The sequence below is a fragment of the Penicillium arizonense genome, assembly GCF_001773325.1.
Source record: "Penicillium arizonense strain CBS 141311 chromosome Unknown PENARI_contig003, whole genome shotgun sequence".
Lineage (NCBI taxonomy): Eukaryota > Fungi > Ascomycota > Eurotiomycetes > Eurotiales > Aspergillaceae > Penicillium > Penicillium arizonense.
In genome coordinates this window covers 1,493,817-1,510,661 of record NW_019173280.1, presented here as the reverse complement: position 1 = coordinate 1,510,661, position 16,845 = coordinate 1,493,817, and the positions used below count along the sequence as shown (strand labels likewise).

Below are 16,845 nucleotides of genomic sequence, written 5' to 3'. Positions count from 1 at the left end.
ACATAACGTACTTTGGATTTCGCAATGTATCAGGCAGGTAAAAAACAGCAGATGGGCTTCAGGCTCTCTGAGTCTGACAAAATTGAAGAAATCGAAGAACTGAAAAAGCTTGTCTGCGAGAGTAACGGCGAAGCTGAGATTGTCAAGGCTGGAACTCTTACAGCACTCATCGAAAACTTGACTCGCCATGACAGGCTTGACGCCTCCTTCAACCGGATATTCCTCACCACATACGAATACTTCACATCAACGCCAGCGTTGATTGATCTCCTGATCCGGCGGTTTGCCTGCCCACCACCCGTCACTTTTAACCCAACTCAGGTGACAGAATGGTCAAATGGAACGAAGCCTTTGGTTCAAGTCCGCGTGATCAACATTTTGAAACAGTGGCTGGAGCATTTCTGGACCGGCCCGGAAGGTCCTAATGACCCAAATTTGCTAAAGCTGCAGGCTTTTGCGAATGGTGCTGTCACAGAGACAAGTGCGGCGCAACAACTTGCTGAGCTTGTCCAACGCCGACTTGCGGGTCTCGACTCGAAAAGATCTCATCCATCCACTCCAAAGCCACCGAAACCGATCTTGCCTCGAAAGCTAAACAAACTCGAGTTCATCAAAATTGACGCTAAAGAAATTGCGCGCCAGTTAACTATTATGGAAGCGTGCATGTTCAGCAAACTCCAGACATGTGAATTCTTACATAAAACATGGCAAAAGAAAGAGAGCCCTGATGCATTTTATCCGGCACAAAATATTAAAGCCTTGATTCGATATTTTAATCAACTCTCGAACTGGGTCGGCGCCCTCATAATCGCAGAATCCGAATTGAAAAAGAGAACTCAATGTATAGGGCACCTGGTCAATGTGGCCACTGTAAGACATAATCTTCCCTTGGAGAGAAGCACTGATGTATACTAAGCCCGACTTAACAGGAATGTTATAATCTGCGAAACTACTCCGCGGTGATATCCATTTTGTCAGGACTGGAAAGCGCCCCAATCTACCGACTTGCCCGCACATGGGCAATGGTTACTCAACGTAGCTGCGATGCTCTTAGGCCTTTACAAGCCATGGTCTCAAGCGCACAGAATTATAATGCCTACCGTGAAACGTTACGGATGACGGTCCCACCATGTATACCCTTCCTTGGTAAGTTCGATCATGAGTATGTTTTCAAATTCACCAAACTAACAAATCATCCTTTCAACTAGGTCTTTTCCTAAAGGATCTCACTTTCATTGAAGATGGAAACCCATCTGTTACACAAGAAGGCCTCATCAATTTCCACAAATGTACCATGCTTGCATCAAGTGTTCATGAAATCCGGCGTTTTCAACAAGCTCCCTACTGTCTACAGATGGTTCCGGAGATACAGGAGTATTTAGTTACCCAATTGCAATCTGCGCCTGATGTACACGACATGTATGAAAGAAGCTGCGTGTTAGAGCCTCGGGGTAGGGGTGAACACAGACCCAGAGATTCTTATACTGCCACTGGCGGTATGACGACCTCGATGGTTATTGCCTGTATGATTTTAGACGATTAATGGTTTTGATTTCAAAATACCAAAAGATTTTTGCATCTGTCTTTCATCCATCCCTGGTACACGTACCGATATCTCTAGATAAATACTCCAGAGATCGCTAAGAGGTTAATCCTCGGAAGGTCGAAAGTGAGGATACTTTCTTGACATATAGACTAATTTTATATACTATATTGAGATAGTTCCACCTCTTTATAGATCAAAAAATGACCCCACAAGAAGTATAGTGCTGTATTGTGGGTAAGCAACTAGCTACATATATTTCAATCCATGGCTACACTTCGCCCATTTCACACACTCCAGTGGATTGGTTTCTTCCGTGCAAGTATCAGTATGTCTGTAAATAAACAACAATTCCCATCAACTGTCGATGGCCTGGTGGACTTCCTGACCCCAAATGCTGCGCGACCCACAATATTGAGAAGAAACAAGAATTCGAAGGCTCTTATTGGCCGACACGTGGTTTCATTAGAGCCGCCCATAATTTAACTGCATGTCAAAACTGCGGATTCAGGCTTCTTAGCGCTTAGTGGGGGCCGGTCGTAGGTCTGGCGTAAAGCTGGCCCGAAATCCTCGTTCCCCTTTTTCAGATGAATCTCAGCCTCGCATCCCAATCCCTCTACACGGCCAATCTCTTCTCATGAAAGTAGGTCTCAATTAAAAGGACCGCCATTCTTAGCATTTGGACCCGGTCAGCTCACGCTAAGCCTGAATAGGCCTTAGGCAGTAATATAGGTCTATTCCATATTCATTTTACGTTTGCTGTCAATGCAGCGGCCAATATCTGTATCACACGTTCCCTTGTTTAGCCAGCTGAATACCATATTTATAAGTTAGGTATAGGTCCAAGAGAGTCACATACTAGAAGTTTAGCTTATTTTTAAGCTTACTTGAATTTAAACTCCAATCCAGATGATGACTATCCGTATCGTGTAATACGGTAATACGGCCCGTGCCAAGCTTAGGGTAAACAAACGGTAAAATGAGCAGAAAACATTGCAATTGGCGCGTCAAAGTAGATCAGATCGTTGATCATATATTTGTTCCTGGTCTATCGAAAGATGACAGTATTCTTCGACATTTGTAGTGAATTGAGGGTATTGCACGTATTGACGGAGCGGAGTCACTAAGACACACGCTAAATCAGCATGCTACATTATCCCCCATCACTGGGTACAAATAGGTACAGTTACATTACTGCGATCTCGATAAAGCCGACACGCCCACCTTGTGAACTTCCGCCTCTCGGGTTTCATTCCAGCCTCTTTGGAGATGCTTCTTTACAAATATGGTGGGAAAGGTTCCATGCGTTATGTTTTCATCCATGGAAACCATGAAATTGGCCCTCCCTCGGACCAGGTGACTGTGGAAGCAAATATTGTGGTTTTCACTGGGCTAGGCAACATGTACGTCGTATAAGGTTCTTTCCACGGAGAGTATTGACGAAGTGGATAGTATATATGGCAACAACACGGATAATTTTTCTACGCCGTATTCCTTCAGCAATGGAGATTGTACTCAGGTTGATGGGCAACCCAATAAGTTTATTCCCGCTCGGGAATTTACTGAGCGGCTTCTGACAAATGTTTCTATTCCCACCATTATCATGGGGGAGTTTTCTACGTAAGTTATTTGGAAGCAAATAGCTTTCCAATAGATTTCTGGCTAATTTGGTGTGTTTCCTATCTAGCGATCAAATCGGTATTTCGCCAAGACCACAGGATGATTATCTTTACCTGTATGAGTCGTTCTTACTTTTCACTTCCACCTCCCCACCCTTTAATATTCTCCTCGCTAATAGTTTTCCAGGACAGTGGTAGTATATGGCAGAAGTGACCGTCCACCTTGCAGTCTTGATGACAGAGTCTATCTTGCCAAAACAGTACGGGGCTTTGTGCCGTACTTTGTTCAGTCAATGTCCATCAGGAGCGACAATTATCTCCCAGGCGACGCACAAACTTTGTGCAGAGAACTCACCAACTACCTCAAGCTGAAAGCAGATAACAAGGAGTTCAACGATTTTATTGAATTACATCGAAAACGCTATTTCCGCAATTCTTCGGTGCAAAAAGAGGCTATTCTCGAATCATGCTTGCTTCACATTCTCAAGATGCCTTTTGACCTGAGTTCTTCTATTATACATGGCTTGATAAGGCAATGAGATTATTCCTGTTTTGTTTAAAAGGCTACTTACCACAGACATTTTTCGATTTGCAACAACGCTTGTATCTTATGCGAGCCTTGTGGTCTGCTCAAACTGGGCAGATGGCGATAAATAGCTAATATGCAACCTCAAGGCTCATCAGAGAGTCATAGACAGCTTTACCCGGTTAGCGATGTCGACTTGAGAATGTCAGGTGTGTTTGATACCACATACAATGTTAAAATAATAGAAGAAAGTATTCAGAGTTGAAGCTGTATTCATTGATCACTACATGTCAAATATCAAGTTTCGTGTAACACAGGCAAAATCTCATAAAACTACTTCCAATATTAAACCGATGGGCCACATTCTGTAGGCTATTTAAAGCGAGCTTGCACCTCTTTTAACAAGAATATCAACCTATGTGAGCCAGTAAAACCATTCAGTCACCTTGAATCCCGTGGCGGTCCAATTGGATTTAACCTTGGATTTGATGGTAAGAACTCTTGAAATCGACTGCCTCCCAATCAGAAACAGCGGTACATTCCGTAGGAATCAGCGCATCAGAGACTACTATACCACTCTGGACCGGTGATCCATTTCCATGAGAAATGTATGGGATAAGCGGTAATCCACGAACAGTGTCATAGAGATACTCGTCAACGCTCGGACATCTTATTTGGATAAAAATTTGAAATCCTGCTGCCGCGGCAACAAATACAATGTCAGACTACAGCCAATCTTGAGTTCCTCATGAATACTGGTGCCTCATCAATGCGCATATTTGACGACGACAGAGATCAAATTGAAGTGTTGTCTGGGGGCGCACGTGCCCACCATTGGAGAAGCAATGAATCAGACCCTGAGCGGGCTTACGAGGGTTCAGAATGTAGTACTGCAAGTTGTGATTCAGAATAATCAACCTCAACCACTCCTTCCCCATGGAGTCGACGTTGAATGTGCTGTGACCGCTGACAGGACTGGTCCAGAAGGGGACCGACTGTCAGGAGTATGGATCTACCATTTGTTGTTTGCCGCCCCAATTGCTTTCCAAATCTGAAACACATCCAACTGCCTTTTATACTTACCCGCAGGACCCTCTGAATTCCTGGTTTAATCAAAGGTCCCAGTAGAGTGGCGGCGGCAGAAATCTTCCGGAGAGGAGATTTCTTGGTCCCGCGTTAACTTGGATCTAATTTCTAATTAATATTCGTTTAGCGGTGGGTTCCCCTGGATAATTCCGGATAGGAATACGAGAACGAACAAGGCGAGATCCTCCTGGTTCCACCAGTATCTCTATATACAGAGCCTTGTCCCCGTTTTCGTTATTTTGATTTTCCAAAATAAGTCATTAAAATCCCTGCCTGCTCTGATATAAGATGCTTGTGCCCCAGTGACTATATTTTCCTGTACACATCTCATTCCCCATCGATGAAACCGGTCACGTCAAGCCGAACAATAGCACCGTAAGGTATCCATAGTAGACGCCGTCCTGATTCTCCATTACTTTCATGAACTAACAGTTTATTGCCTCTGTTGACTATCTAGACACCCACAAACAGTAAAAGGGAAAGCAGGGCAAACAGTAGTCCGCAGAGGCTTCCTTTCCACCAGCTTTTCAGTATTTATGGCAAATGTATCTTCTCCTGTAATGATTTCAAACTTCAATTGATGCTGAACGATGATTGCCCTCTTTGCTTCCATATGAAACCCCTGGTCAGTGGGACTATAGGGTGGAGGGCACACATCGTCGGCAGCACCAAACTCATAAGATTCCAAATCAAGGTCATCAATCACGGCCGCATGTTTGGGATATCTTATGGCGAATTGAATGGGTATAAGCACATGTTTGTCTCCATCTTGTGTGATGGTAGTAGGTTGCTTGACGTAGGGGTTCTGATCAGACCCCCAGTACCCCTTAACATTGCCCTTACACAACTTTCTGACCTTTTCACTCTTGCAAATGGAGTAGTTATTACTTGAACCATCAGCAGGTTGGCTCATCACCTTGACTATTTCCTCCGCGTACCATCTAAGTTCCCGTACCACAAGATGTTTAATCTCTGTGGTTCGCTGGCCTGGATACGTTTGCCAGCGAGGGGAGATAGTAGCCGTAAATGAAAGTGTTGGTTCAGATCTTAGAGTGGGTTGTTGTGTGAGGGTCATTCCCTGTATCAACTTTGAGAGAGGAAATTCCAACGCAGTTCGGATCAAGGGGGAGGTTTGCGAGGCGGCTTGACGGCAGAGTTTAACAGATTGACTCTTGGTAGCAGGCTCGTGATCTGCCGCTGTAGCCGAAGCAATTAACTTATATGTAACAGACCCTAGTGGCGTCTCTGTGGTTGTGGGTATAATTGTTGGGACTTCCAAAGAAAAGTAGTATTTCGCAATGATCCTCCCTGAATGTTCTTTAGGGGTTCCTTCCAAGGAGCAAGGCAGCGAGGCAATTTCGACAGCTTGTTCATCCGTACGTGTAGCTTGGGAAGGGTTGGCTGTCGGGCTGAGGAACGAAGGGCAAAAGAGGCGTGTTTTCTCAAAAGAAAACCGTCGATTTGTGGCCTTCATGCAGCAGCTCTTGTCGTATGCAGATTTCACAGTTTGAATAAGTCGAACATGAACTGATTGGCAGGGTAGGAATGATAAATTTGAGTCTGCTGATATAATGGCATGACCAGAAAGTGTCGCGAGTTCGCCTTTTTCACCGCGTAAACTGCTGATATGGTGCGTAGAGGGAGCAACGAGCTCCAGGTTGAATGAATCCATGGTAAGTATGGAATATGATATGGTGTTACGCCGAATCGTGCCTTCAGCGAAGTATTTGAAAGTTACGTGGGCTTAGAAATCCTGCTTCGGCCTGCGTACATTGTCACATCCACTCGGATATTGTCGCGATGGGCGATCCATGCCCAATGAGGAAGCCAAGAGGGGAGGATAGAGTTCTAGATGGGTCCAGTAGTCTCTTTCCAGACAGAAGGGTGGCCTCTCAATATATGTTTCATCAGCAATGCACGGAACTATTCATGCTGCACCTTATTGAACTCAGAATCATCTTAAGTCATTATACAACGAAGATTTCAATTCACAACCGTATTTCTGGACACGACAATTGCAGGTATTGTCCCATCGCCTTCGCGGCATGATATGAACATTACTAAGAAGTTTCGAGTCACCAGTTCACATACCGATGGCCGTTGCTGATCCTCAAAGATATCGCCGATATCCCTTAGAATATCGGTTCTCGCATTTGTGGGATCCGAAGGCAATGAACAGGACTGGAGCAGGAAATAGCACCATTCACTTTGGCTCTTGGTTCGAAGGATTGAATCAACTGATAACGCACATTCTAGTGTGACTCCCAGCAATCTTGTCAGCTGACTTTAAATTGTTTTGCTCAGAAAAGCCAGGCTTGCGTTGATGTATAAAACGCCTTTCCGCTCGCCCAGGGGTGGGGCGGCTCAATCCGCTCGTACCTCCACCACAGGTCAAAATCTCAATCAAACAGCCTAATTGGGCTTAGCGTCTCACCAACTTCATGTATCAAACCGCAAAGACTTCATTCGCATCACCTGACTTCGTACCTGAACCCACTACGACCTTCTTATCACTGCTCTGGCTAGTTTAATGGACAAATGTGCGAGCGTCCTACAAAAGAGCCACCCACAAAAGGTAATGATCCTTCTGTCGGTTAGCTCGCGGTTCTAACTTGCGCAGATTGCCCAACTTGTCAAAGGCGACGGATCAAGTGCGACCGGGGGCTTCCTGGGTGTTACAAATGCAGTAAACGTAATTTGGAATGTCCGGGCTATGGGCTGAAGCTCAAATGGATCGAAGGGGTCGCCAGCCGGGGCAATCTGCGGGGCAGATCGATTCCTGCAGCAAACGCACCCAACGCTACATCACAGTCCTCGCATCATTGGCCACAACTAAGTACAACCACAAATGATAGTAACACTCAAAGTATTTCAATCAGCCATCGGTATACATCACATGCAGGGCCTCTCTCGCTGCCTCACTTCCTACCATCGCCCCTTTCTGAACTTTGCCTAGCACAGTCTCGGCCACTCCACGTGTCGCAGTTGGTTTCTTGGTTTAATGAACGGGTTGCCCCTCGACTTGCGTGGGTTCCTCAACAAAATGCGTGGCGTCGTATGATTTTGCCTATGGCCGAAAGTTCCGAGACGGTTCTCTCTTCTATTCTCGCTATTGCTGCTCATGACCTGGCGTCTGAGTACCACTCGAATGATGTCGGTTCTCAAACATACCACCAAATGTCGAAAATGTACCAAAATAAATCGCTGGCTCTACTCGCCAAGGAGTTAAAAACTCTTTCCGCGTCGTCTTCCTCGGGATCAGATGTGAGCGCATCATCTGCCTTCACGCTTGCATCTGTGATCATTCTTTGCAACAATGAATTCATGCAACCACAGGGGGCTGGATGGCGGGTCCATCTTGCGGCTGCAAGGGAGGTCATCCTGGCAGCAAAAAATAGATCACACCCTCACAAACAACTGACCAGCATTGAAGAATTCCTCATGATTGAATTCTATGAAGCATCGGTGTGGGCCAATTTAACGACTTTCGATGACTCGAGCGAAGACGTCAAGCCGTTTCCTCATAGCAAGGAAAACGCGGTATTCACCGATTTTGTCCGGGTTATCGATGAAATCACTCAACTGGAGCGTCTTAGGTTTCGGTCCCAGTCACACAGCTTCCCCTATCATTCCGGGCCAACTCCGGCTGTTATCATGCAGATAAATTCCGCTAGATACAGCATGCTTCATCTTGCTGAAACCATCAACTTTCATGCCGAAGAAGATCGACGGACCTTTCAGCTCGTGGTGCTGATGTACTACCACGCGACTCTCATTTACAGCTGTCAAGCCCTGGGTGAACCACCCACCCGGGACTTCAATGCACACAGCTCTCGCAACGAGATCCTCAAATGTTTACAGTCTCTTTCCGGGATGCGGATTGACCTCTTTGCTCAAGATCTTGTTTGGCCACTGTTTATGGCGGGAACTGAACTTCGAGGCAACCCGGAAGCACATAACCTCATTCGTGGCGGTTTTCATTCGGTGATGCAATTCAGCCGCACTTTGGACCGGGCGCGTGTTCTGTCGTTCCTGGAATCTTGGTGGAAAACTCCTGGAGCTTACGTGTCTTGGATTGATATGGCCCGAACGCAATATCGGTCTTCCCATTGTGACTTTCTCGTGGTTTGAGATATCACAGAACAATCCATCAATAACATAATACTATACTGGAGATAGTGATGAACGTTTGGGGGCAACTCCATAGAATAGTCACAATCCATGTACAACAAGGGCCATAATGTATATACAGTGCTATGAAGTATTGGACAGTTTCTATACGAAAGCCTCGAAGCGAGTGTTCGTTTCATGTATTGTTTTCGTCCTACTTTGGCTTCTCTTTCGGTCAGGTAAGCGTAAGATTGTGTGGGGCCCTTCCTGACCAGGTCTAGTGCATTTCAATGCCTAGATAACGTATTTCACATGCAAGTGGATCACACAACCGAGTGGATCAGCTACCCCTACCTCCCAATTTTAAGTGTATTTATCTCAACCAAAACGCCATTAAATTCAATAAGTTAAAAACGAGTTCCATTAGGATATGTAGTCAATTTATGACCCTAGTACAGTACTAGCAGCCGAACGAACAATGATGGCACAAATATTTGAAATGAAAATACGTACGTAAGTCAACTAGGCGACTACCTACGAAGGTATCATACGACGATTTCAAGTACCTATAATCAAATCTCAGTCGAGCCAAAAGGATAAGCCCAAGACATACGCATAGCTCATCAATGTCAGATTTCTTTTGCCTCCCGTTGACATTTGTATGGATCAGTTTCTCTTGTTCTTCATTCGAGAGAGACCTCCTAGCTTGGAGAAAACAACCGCGCATTCTTGTATAATGACCATGGCTCTTGGAACTGTCGAAACTGCGTGCCTTCGAGCAACATCCACAATTTTGAGCACAGCAGCCGCTTCTTCCCACACAATACCTAGTTAAGCAGGTGTCAACGTACCGTTGTGGCCGCTTTCGAATCGAGACATATCCTCGCCACGAAGGCCCAGTGGGGCCGGGCTTGTGGTCGATTTCACCTGTTATCTCAGCTTTCAGCTTGCGGTTGCACCACTGTCTGAATAGACGTGAAGATAATTTGGAACAAAGATAATGCGTTCCCGCTTGTCTTCTTTTGGTCCAAGTCAACAAGAATCCAGCAAGAGAGGTGGTTTTTCTAGCTTCAAGCCGCATCCGCCTAGGTTCTTAGTCGATGTTTCTCATGCGTATGCCTCCCTACGCCCATCTCATGTTCGATCCGCTTGTCGAAGTAGTTGGAGCCGCAATCATGTGGGGCGCGTGGCTCTGAATTGGCGTAAAAAAAGTGCTTGTCGCGAGAACAATGTTTCATTCGACGCTCATTCGATTCACACCTTTCTTCGATAGCATTGAAGGCATCCCAAATGTTTTGTGGCTGTTTGGATACGCCTCCCTGTCATGCTTCTTCTAGTAGCAAGCCTTTTTCAGATTACACACCGTCGAGAATTTTCAGGGGCCTGAAAGGGAACTCTAAGACTTGAATTACTCTTTGATCTGCATCCGGTCCAGAGGCGACCACGTCTTCTAGGGGAAGAATACAGTGCGGCGGTTCGTCTGTTTGAACTAGGATCTATATAGGCGAAGGAGCACTCGGTAAATGAACTACTAGTGAGGAAAATTAGAACTAGAACAAACAGAGAGTAAGCCGGAAAACAGGGGTGAGGCTTAAGATACAACGCATCGGTCGGATGCATCATGAGCACAGGCCCTATACGTCAGGTAGTCTACAAATTGTGATAATAATCCTGTTAATGAACAAATAAATAACACTGGCGTACTCCACATTGAATACGTACATGAATCGCGGACTATTGACCTTTTTCTATGATCCTATCACAATGCTCTGAAAGGTGCTCCATCCAATCTTGCTACTCCGTAGCCAGACCAGAGCATTGTTAAGGCACAGCCAAATTGCTGCAAGACTACGACCCACAAGCACAAGGCCAAGGTTCTTTGGAGATGGTCTGATTGGATGTGCAGCTTTCAAAGAGGCACAGCTTGCCGAGAGGAGTGTGATCTTGATGGAATTCCTTGATCAGGTCGACACATCTAATGTCCCTCCTCTAACGAAGTCCCAAACAGTCCCCAAATCCCACGTCGACATCCCACGTCATCCTGTTAACCGGATGAACAGGAACACTGGGCACCTATATCCTCGGCAGACTCTTAAAAATCCCTTCGTGAGACACATACACTGTCTAAACCGCAAATCAACCGCCACAACAATCCAACAAAAGAAAAAAGTCCTCTACAACCTCCCCTCCAAATTGTCTTCATCCAGAGTGACATTCTGGCAAACAGACCTATCACAATCAAACTTTGGCCTGAATCCAGACACATTATGCTACATTAAAGCCACAACAACAATCATAATCCACAACGCCTAAAACGTAAACTTCAACACCACCTTAAGCGGCTTCCAACCCGATCTCCAAAGTGCAACAAACCTAATCAACTTCATCGCTTCAAGCCGCAACACTCCACACCCCTTCTTCCTTTCGTCAATTGGTCGATTATGGGACATAAAACCCGACTCTCGACTGATACCAGAGGGAGTCGTAAGGACTACACAACCCGCGCCGACTTTGTATGCGAATAGCAAATATATCGCTGAGAAGCTGTTAGATGCCGCGTCTCGGGAATGCGGTATCGACGCCTCCTTCGTGAGAGTTGGACAGATTGCCGGTGCGGTTCGCTTGGATGGATTGTGCAACAAATATGAATCCTTCCCCAGTCTTGTGTTGAGTTTGTATGTTAGGGCTTTGCCGGATGATATCGAGTCGACTCTTGGACCGATTGATTGGGTGCCTGATGATTTACTTGTTGGTGTTTTGGTTGATCTTGCCCATGAGCAAGTACCTGCGAGGGGTACTGTTGGGATTTTTCATCTGTTGAATCCCTGGCCTACGGCGTGGGAGGTTATTGGGTTTGTTGTTGCTGGGGTGGTGCTTGGTGGGTTTGCCTGCAAGGAGGTGGATATGGTTTCTCTTTCGCATTGGGTGCAACGCGTGCGTCGGAGTGTTGAAGTTGTGGATCAAATGGATGTCCTGTTGCAGGAGTTGTTGGAGGCCAATCCTGCTGTGAAGCTTTTATCTTTATTTGAGGATGTTGTTGTTTCGGCGGGTGGTGTGCCGGATATGTCTTGGAAATACATGGCCCAGCGGGGAAGAGTGAGAAACTCCGAGCTGTGGGTATGATCAAGGATGAATGGGTTCAGAATGGGTCCGAGAACGGTTGCGTGCATCTGACTTGCAGTAGTGAGATTTAAGTAGCTGGGACAGAGCCTCATGGGCCCACTTGTCAAAAGCTTAAGGTTACATGCAGTGGGAGTTTCGGGGGGATATATATGGAAAATAACAAAAGGAGAAAACGATAAATTTAGCCTTAAACGCCCTATTATGACTTTGTTGAAGACAGCTCTTTAAGTCTAGCAAAATGGCCACCACAATGCATAGAAATGAACCACCCATTCTATCCACGGATATCTCAACTTTTCGGGTTTCTCACTGGCATTTACAAGAGAACACAGTGATTCACGTCCATTCCCACATCCACATGCACGCGCCAAACCATATCGATTCGGTCTTCCCATCTATGAACCCGAGACAATGGCTTTTCGTTCCTGTTGGTGAATTTCGGTTCAGGTGTTGGTGGGACTCTGAGAATATTGTTGAAATCCCAGAGTGCCAATAAATATGTATTTTGTAAGGATAAAGGTTGTCAGGATTTTGGAAGGGTGGTGACCCTGACGGATCTTCGCAGGAGTCGTACGCCTTGTTGATAATTGGCGTAGTTCCCTGGGAGGAAGACGAACGGGGATAGCGATCAAGCGAAAATGAATTTACGCCTCTTGGGCCCAGCGAGCTTCGCGCAGGGGGATATCCTCACCGGCCTGTTTGCGGCTTCCGTCGATCTCGCGCTTCCAGGCAAAGTACTCGCCAAGACGGGTCTCAGCGTAACTGGCGTAGTCGAAGTCAATCTGGGAGATTTGTGCTTGGATAAGCGCCCAAACACCCCTAGTGATAGGTATTAGTACATATTATCCTCCAAGTTGTTTTCAACTGTCGTCCAGACTCACCAGTAAAGACCGGGAATACCACGGAACCGGTCAACGTCCTCATACAACCGGTCAACAATCTCAGCCTCCGATGCAGCATCGATGCCACGCTGCTGGCAGTAACTCTTGGTATACTCAGTAAGGAACTGACGACGCACAGACTTCGTCGGCATCATGTTGTAGTCGCAGTCATAACCACCCCACTCAGCTAGGTGGTTAGAGATATCAAAGGCAGCAGGAGCAGGAACCGCGTATTCATAGTCGATGAAGTTGACCGGCGCGATACCGTCTTCAGGAATGGGCGCGTTATCCTCACTAGGAAGAACGATAACGTTGGCGCAGAGCAGGTCGCAGTGCGAGAAAACAAGCTAGAAACCCCAAATATTAGCCACAATCCACCCGAACAATCGCAATCACGCATCAAGGAGTGGAGCCACATACCCCGTCTTCACCGATTCCCTTGCCATCATCGAGAACCTCGACAACCCACTGCAACTCCTGCTGCAGACTTAACCGGCGTGCACGCTGCTCGGGCGTAGTAACCGGCAGAGCCAGCACCCACTTCTGCAAAACTGCCCACATAGAGGGCCCACCACGGCGGGGCTGGATTACAGTGATCTCATCATCGTGCGACTGGGCAATCTCAGAAACAGACGCTTCGCCATCCTTAGTTGGGGCCGCGCCGCTACTGGGTAGCACGGCGTGCCACTGCGCCAGACGGCGAGCGACGCCACGCCAGATGGGCGGGGAGACTAGATCCAGGTGGCCGCAGGGCTTGCCGCGGATGAAGCGGTATAGCAGGCCGTTCTTGAAACGAGCGAGGAGGGGTGGGGCTAGGCCGCGACTGGCTAGCAGGGCGTGGGACTTGGTTTCTCCTAAGGAATAGATTCTACTTCAGCAAATGTCGCAATGGGCAGTGGATATGAGGCGCAAGGGGCTTTTTTGGAGGTTGGGGGAAGTTTTGTTGGACTGTGGTGGTCCGGCGGGTTGGGGGTTTTTGCTCGTACTTTCGCGGTCTATGAGGATCTCTGTTCCGTTTCCATATGCCCTCATCAGTACGGCCTCGTTGTCTATTTGTTCCTCCGTCAGGCCTGCCTTGGGGTTGATGATTTTGAGGAGCTGGAGGGTGTTAGTCCCATAGTTTTTAGAGGTTCTTGTTCGGTCTGCTGGAAGCGACGCTAGGGGAGACGCACGGTGTTCGTAATGCCGTCGGTGAAGCGCACGAATTGAATGTTGTTGCCGGGGCCTTCCCAGTCCGGGTTGAGGGTCAAGATCAACCGTAGGGCTGAGGCCTGGGAGTCGGCATGGCTGTAGGAGAGGGGGATATAGCGGAAATCCGGCGTGAGGTCAGTCTGAGTCTCTGTCGAGCCCATGCTGGCGGAGTAGAGGGCGGAGGTTGGAAAAGGGGGTGTTTCGGGATGCTGTGAGGTGTTCTATCGAAGTGCAGCTTCACAGGCAGCGCCTTCAGATCAGTAAAAATGTGACCGTAGCCAAAGTTGGAACAATCGCAAGACCAGAGGGGGACAGTGAAGAGCAGATTTTGGGCGTAACGGCGGATTATGTATTAGGGTATTAATAAAAAGTCAGGGGCGATATGAAAGAACGCTATGTCGACGGCGGGGAGGTTAATGAGACAGGAGGGGAGGTCTCGTGCTCCCGACCCATGATTGGAAGATGGGCTTCTACAGGGGCCCAAGGTACTTCATTCTTGCTGGGTGAATGTACCACCTGTCTACAGTATTAAGTTTTGGGATATTTTGTGGTGGCGGGATATGCCTATTTGCAGCTAGATGCTTGCATTCACATTATTTGGTGGCGAATTCAACGTCAACATGTACCTGTGCAGCCCTTTCTATGTTTATTGACCTGGTACCAAGCGAACCTGCCCTCTTGTCACATGAAAAGAGACTGCGCACGTGTATGTTATAAGCCCTAAGCCCTATTTCCGCTTCGGGTGCAGACCCACAGTATTTGTCACAAAAACGGAAAAATATTTCTGCTGCCAGACACCGAGACCCAATCAGAACTAGCGCCAAATAATCTCGACAGCATAAAAAGGGCCAGCTCTGCCGCGCCTTTCATCTTTTTTCTTTTCTCTCCATCATCAGTAGTGGTTTACTATACTTATAGTAAATTACAACGGGGCTCCATAAAATATGGCTTGCTGAGGGTTATCCGATGGCTTCGGCCTGCGTGGGTTTTCTTCCGTTCCCGGCCCTGGAGAGTAAAGGCGTCTCTCTTTTTCCCAATCACTTTATGGCTATGCTAGGGTTTCCTTCGGGAATGCTCCATGGGTTTTAGCTGTGGAGAGGACGTCACATACCTTTTGAACTCGTGTGAGTTGCTGTCTCTGGACGGATTGTAGTTGAATTCCATTTAATTGGTACGGAGTAGTGGGTGCATGCACTGTTGCGATGTTGCATCTTAGCTTCAAGTCTTGTGGCTGATAAGCTTTGAACCGTCGTCTGGTTAAGAACCATGTGTAGTTGGTTTCTTGCGAAGATATCCACGGGTTCGTCAACAGAGCCTCAAGCTCTTGAACTCTTGAACTTCCTTCCACTACGTCGCATTGAAGCTACAGGCTACATGTACTCAGTTTTGAGGGCGTCAATTGTCATCACCGTCAATCCATTTAAATTTTTATCATAAAATGGCATATCATAACTGCAGTCATTCATGCCCGTCCAGCATTTCCAATCTGGATACGCTGCCCAGTCCACTTGTCATCGCTGCGCAACACAGGCCAGCTAGTACCATCAGCCTTGACCAAGGTCAACTCCAACTTGGTGCCCAGCACGCGGAAGCTCGACTTCTCGGGATCGATGGCCGCAAATAGACTGTATGTATCCTGGAAGCGCTTGTTGTCGGTCGTAGGCAGGTCCAAGACAATCGAATCGGAGGCGAACTCGACGCGAGCACGCTCCTTGTCGATCTTCTTGAAGTAGACGGAGACGTTGACGGCGGTGGGAGTTTGGTAGAAATCGTTCCTGTAGATGGATAAACCTGGTCAGTTTGATGCTGGCAAGAGGAATGAGGCATGGTATAGCCAGTTCGCCGGTCTGTATGGAGTACGCACCTGACAGATTCCACCTTCTCTTCGCTGGAGCCCTTGACCTTGCCCACAAACATGTGCCTCGTCTTCTCTGTGCAGCCGGGGATCCTCAGGAACTCGTCGAACTCGAGGACGCGGCGCTTGCAGCAGGACCAACCCTTGCTGCCCTCGTGGAAGATTGGCTGGCCGGGGTGGTGGGTGCACTTCTCCTCATCACGAGCGGTTGAGCCAGTGTAGGAGGCACCACAGCCTCTGCGACGACATGTCGCATTAGCCGGGATCTCCACGTCAGGATCATCCGACTCAGGCTCCTCGGTGACCGGCTTCGCGGGGGGCGTCGTGGGGATGGTAGCGGGGATAGCAACGGGCGGCCGTTCGGACTTCTTCTCGACGGCGACGGGAGGGGCAGCGGCAGCTTCCTCGGCCTCGGGCTCAGGCTCAGGCGCCGGGGTATCGTCGACGGTGGAATGCTTGCCGGTTGTGCACGGCGGGATAGCGAGGAATTCCTCAAAGGTGAGGACGCGGGGCTTGCAGCATTTCCAGCCTGAGAAATTAGCAGGGGTACCGGGTAAAGAGTAGAGAGATTTGGTATATCAGAGCGCGGATGTAATGCCTCTCTCAAGTAAAGCGAGGGGCACGGATCTGGAGCTCCTCCAAGGTACTTAACTTACCTTTCTGCCCCTCGTGGAACACTGGGGGTCCGGGATGATACACGCACTCCTCCTCGGGGTCGGAGAAGGTCTTCCCACACGCTTTGTGGACACACTTGCCAGCCATGATGTACAGCAGATGAAGAATGTCGAGACACGGAAATTGTGGTAATGGCGCAGGTTGCCTAACGGGGTTTAGCGGGGAAGCTCGAATGTTCCATCGCGGAGAACGTCTGACCGCCGTCGCGACACGCCTCGATTCGGGGTACATCTTGC

The 16,845-nt window shown here is 47.8% G+C and overlaps 5 protein-coding genes across 5 annotated transcripts; 2 read left to right on the top strand and 3 right to left on the bottom strand.

Annotated features, from left to right (window-relative positions):
• Positions 1-24: 24 nt before the first annotated feature.
• PENARI_c003G11399 (Ras-GEF domain-containing protein) lies at positions 25-3,701 on the top strand (the record flags this gene model as incomplete). The annotated part of the gene is made up of 8 exons (XM_022628790.1): positions 25-685; positions 848-870; positions 930-1,146; positions 1,209-1,419; positions 2,755-2,946; positions 3,044-3,163; positions 3,231-3,278; positions 3,350-3,701. 8 exons carry the CDS (start codon positions 25-27, stop codon positions 3,699-3,701), a joined length of 1,824 nt encoding a protein of 607 aa, XP_022492022.1.
• A 1,506-nt stretch (positions 3,702-5,207) lies between these two features.
• On the bottom strand, positions 5,208-6,446 carry PENARI_c003G08796 (uncharacterized protein; the record flags this gene model as incomplete). Its single annotated transcript, XM_022628611.1, has 1 exon — positions 5,208-6,446. One exon carries the CDS (start codon positions 6,444-6,446, stop codon positions 5,208-5,210), a length of 1,239 nt encoding a protein of 412 aa, XP_022491456.1.
• A 1,397-nt stretch (positions 6,447-7,843) lies between these two features.
• Positions 7,844-8,905, top strand: PENARI_c003G11516 (uncharacterized protein; the record flags this gene model as incomplete). Its single annotated transcript, XM_022628799.1, has 1 exon — positions 7,844-8,905. One exon carries the CDS (start codon positions 7,844-7,846, stop codon positions 8,903-8,905), a length of 1,062 nt encoding a protein of 353 aa, XP_022491512.1.
• Positions 8,906-12,651: 3,746 nt separating this feature from the next.
• On the bottom strand, positions 12,652-14,240 carry PENARI_c003G10731 (putative ethanolamine kinase; the record flags this gene model as incomplete). The annotated part of the gene is made up of 5 exons (XM_022628749.1): positions 12,652-12,826; positions 12,889-13,235; positions 13,309-13,742; positions 13,875-13,986; positions 14,061-14,240. 5 exons carry the CDS (start codon positions 14,238-14,240, stop codon positions 12,652-12,654), a joined length of 1,248 nt encoding a protein of 415 aa, XP_022492101.1.
• A 1,301-nt stretch (positions 14,241-15,541) lies between these two features.
• On the bottom strand, positions 15,542-16,696 carry PENARI_c003G03960 (cysteine and histidine-rich domain-containing protein; the record flags this gene model as incomplete). Its single annotated transcript, XM_022628266.1, has 3 exons — positions 15,542-15,854; positions 15,944-16,463; positions 16,591-16,696. The coding sequence occupies 3 exons, from the start codon at positions 16,694-16,696 to the stop codon at positions 15,542-15,544; spliced, it is 939 nt and encodes a 312-aa protein (XP_022491811.1).
• Between the last annotated feature and the right edge of the window lie 149 nt (positions 16,697-16,845).